The sequence below is a fragment of the Equus quagga genome, chromosome 21 (assembly GCF_021613505.1).
Source record: "Equus quagga isolate Etosha38 chromosome 21, UCLA_HA_Equagga_1.0, whole genome shotgun sequence".
NCBI classification, from domain to species: Eukaryota; Metazoa; Chordata; class Mammalia; order Perissodactyla; family Equidae; genus Equus; species Equus quagga.
The window spans coordinates 40,905,014-40,908,330 of record NC_060287.1 but is presented as its reverse complement, the minus strand read 5'-3'; the positions used below and the strand labels follow the sequence as shown (position 1 = coordinate 40,908,330).

General features: G+C 59.1%; 1 protein-coding gene across 7 annotated transcripts in view; it reads right to left on the bottom strand.

Moving 5' to 3' along the window:
• Positions 1-675, bottom strand: part of DIP2A (disco interacting protein 2 homolog A) — a 145,515-nt gene extending 144,840 nt beyond the window's left edge. For all 7 annotated transcript variants that reach the window (XM_046648006.1, XM_046648007.1, XM_046648004.1 and 4 more), the window contains exon 1: positions 320-675. Coding sequence is in view for 4 of the 7 variants with exons in the window: in XM_046648001.1 (XP_046503957.1) it covers positions 320-410 (91 nt within the window). In the remaining 3 variants the exon portion in view is untranslated. The remainder of the gene's footprint in view (positions 1-319) is intronic.
• Positions 676-3,317: the final 2,642 nt, after the last annotated feature.

Sequence of the window (3,317 nt, the reverse complement as noted above, 5' to 3'; positions counted from 1 at the left end):
GGGTCCGGGGCGAGGGCCGCGCGGGGGTCCGGGTCCGGGGCGAGGGCCGCGCGGGGGTCCGGGTCCGGCATGAGGGTCGCTTGGGGTCCGGGTCCGGCGTGAGGGCCGCGCGGGGGTCCGGGTCCGGGGTGAGGGCCGCGCGGGGGTCCGGGGTGAGGGCCGCGCGAGGGTCGGGGTTCGGGATGAGGGCCGCGCGGGGGTCCGGGTCCGGGATGAGGGCCGCGCGGGGGTCCGGGGCGAGGGCCGCGCGCGGGGGTCGGGGTCCGGGGCGAGGGCCGCGCGGAGGTCCGGGGTGAGGGCAGGGGTCCGCGCCTCTCACCTTCCGACAGCTCCAGCTCCAGCTCGGCCAGGCTCTCCCGCACCTCGGCTGGCAGCGGCACCGCCTCCAATGGGCACTCACGGTCGGCCATGGCCCGCTCTGGCCGCGCCCAGCGGACAGCGAAGCCGGCTCGCACCCGGGCGGGGCCGTTGCCGGGGCAGGAGTCGGGGTCAGCCCGGGCGGCGGCTACGTCGCTCCCATCAGCCGGGCGACTCACATCTGCCGGGTCTGAGCTGAGACAGCGGGGAAGGGGCGCGGCCGAAGCAGCTCCGCGCCGGCGCGGGCGCGAGGGCTGGGGGCTCCTCTAGCGCCGTCACCGCCCCGCGCGTCCCGGACCGCCCGGCCAGCCTCACACGGAGCGCGCGTGCGCGGCAGGAAGGACGGGAGGGGAGCGCGCTTGCGCGGCCGACTGCAGGCTGGGCCCCGGCCCGCCCAGCAACACCGAAGGCTCGTTCCCATTGGCCCTGAGGAGGCGGCGAGGTCGCTCCGGGTTCCCACTGGGAGAGGTGGGAGAGCGTCACTCCCGAGAGGCTCTGGGCCGGGCCCCGCATCGCCGCGTGGTCTAAATGCCGGATAGGCTTTGGGAGCTGGCAGCTTCAGGTTCTGGGATCTTCGGCCTCAGGCGGTCTGAGGCGCGGCCGCCGCCGGTTTCGGGGTCTCGGGCCTCCTGAGGCCGCGCCGCCGCGGGTTTCGGGGTCTCGGGCCTCCTGAGGCGGGGCCGCCGGCGGTGTCGGGGTCTCGGGCATGCGGCGAGGCCGCAGCCCAGAGGCGGGGATACCAAGCTTAGCTCTCAGGCTAGGTGGCCGTGTGCCACAGCGGCTAGAGCGGCCACCGGCAGCCCCGGCACGAGAGCGGTGGGCACTGGCCTCGGTGTCCCACACTGACCGTGAGGCACGGGTGAGGGTTCTGACGTGGACGCTGAGGCATTTCCCCGCCGCGAGTGTTCGGGATACGCTCGGCTCTGCGGTTCAAGTGACCGTTCTCCACATGCTTCCCTTCCCAACACGGGTGTGCTTTACTCTTGGGAGCCTTGCTGGGAGACCGTCGGCACACTTTAACACCCTGGCTCTGCATCCCTCCTGGCATGTTAACAGATAGCTACATAGCCCGTGGTGTGGGCAGGCGTTTTTTCAGGCGTTTCTGTGCGTTAACTTGTTTGCTTTTCAAAACAGCCTTAGCACGTATAGTATTGTGGGGACCTGGAATTGGCCACCCTAAGATATGTCTCTTTGGCATCAGGATTATTTGAGGCTGATTGCTTTTGATAAACTGGGACAGGGAAGGAGGCTCTGAGGAAAGGAACTTGCCCTTTGTTAGGACACCTTTACATTTGTAAGGTAAATCTCTATCTGTAAAGGTGCCTCCCTCTCTGTACCAGGAAGAAGAAAGGAGATGACCTTCTCTCTAAAAACTCTTAATCAATACCAAAGGCGAGGACTTAAAATCTGCATTTTATTGTGCTTGTCTGGTAACCTCCTGTAACTGACTTCCCTCCCCTCCCAACATTGGCATCTCCTTAAAGATTAAGCATCTTTCTTTAGGCTGGGAACCAATTGGGACGCTCATCTGTGATCCCCCCCACCAGCCCGAGGCCACACACCTGCCACCCCGCGGCGTTTCACTGGGACAGCAGACCTATCTGTCGTTTCCATCGAGTGCTGTGCCGACAGAGCGGCCTCGTGACTATTGTGGGAGGGACATTTCAATCACATGTGAAACACCCTGTTTGGGGTTATATAACCACTATGTGCACCCCACTTCTTCGGTGCCCTTTCTTCCTTCAGGAAGAAAGGCCCCGGGCCATGGTTCCTCATAAAGCTTTGTTTAATTTTCTCTTGCTATTCTGTCTCATGTGAATTTAATTCGTTCTCCGGCCAGACGAACCCACATTTGGGGAGAGGAAATGTCCTCCTCCCCTACAGTATTGACCAGGAAGGAACTCCAACAGCCATTTCAGACCATGCGGTGACCTTGGGAAATGGGAGGACAGGCATAGGGGAACACTGAGGCATTAGGAGCCTGGCGACTTGGTGGTGCTGACCTGAGAGACCCACAGGAATGTTGAAGGGGCTTTTCCCCAAATAGATGTGGGGAAGTGTGTCTGCATGGTACAAGGTTGCACTGTAGTAGATGTGAGTACACACATCCATCCACAGAGCCACCTTCCTAAGGTCACAGCCTTCCTGGGACAGTCCACATCTGGTGACTGACTGAGGCAGGGGTATGAAGATCTGGCCTCTGTGCCTAAGGCAGCACACCTCTCATGAGCAGTACTTGCTGCGGAGGACACCTGACTGGCCAGAGCTTTGCTGGGTTTGTATACACTTCTACTTCCTCTGCCCAATCCTGCCTCCTTTCTCAGTTGTTGATACCAGATAAACATCTTGTACGCCAAACTCCCATCGTAGTGTCTGCTTGAGGAGAAACCATCCTGCAACAGTTGGTACCAAGAGTAGTCTGAGAAAACAGGATGAGATGGGGTTTGAAGCTGAATCACTTACCACTTTGGTAGGTGGAGCACTCACAGCCCCTGGCTTTGGTGGTGATCTAATTGTTACATTTTCACCCGTGTCAAAGTAGAAGGGTGAACTAGTGAAGCGAAGTGGAATACACTAGTGGGTGATATATTAGGCCTTTTATATATAATGGCTATAAGGAAGAATAATGGAAATTTATATACTCTGTGCTTCCTGAAGACCCACCAGACGATTATATTCCACATAGAGGTGCAAATAACACAAAAGTCCAAAGAAACAAGCTGATGAAAGGGGCACTGAGGCCACTAAAATGTTCAGTGGTGGCTCACCTGTGTAGGCAAGAGCTGACAGTAGGAAAGGCTGTTCCAGAACTTGGCTGGGTGATAGCAAAGGAGATGATACGATCCTAAAACAAGAGGCAGCACTTAACGAACAGAAGTCAGAGTACAGCAATTAAAATGGCTAGCAAGATCTGAGTGGCAGCCAAGGGAGCCTGACCTATTGAGACTTACAGAAATGGT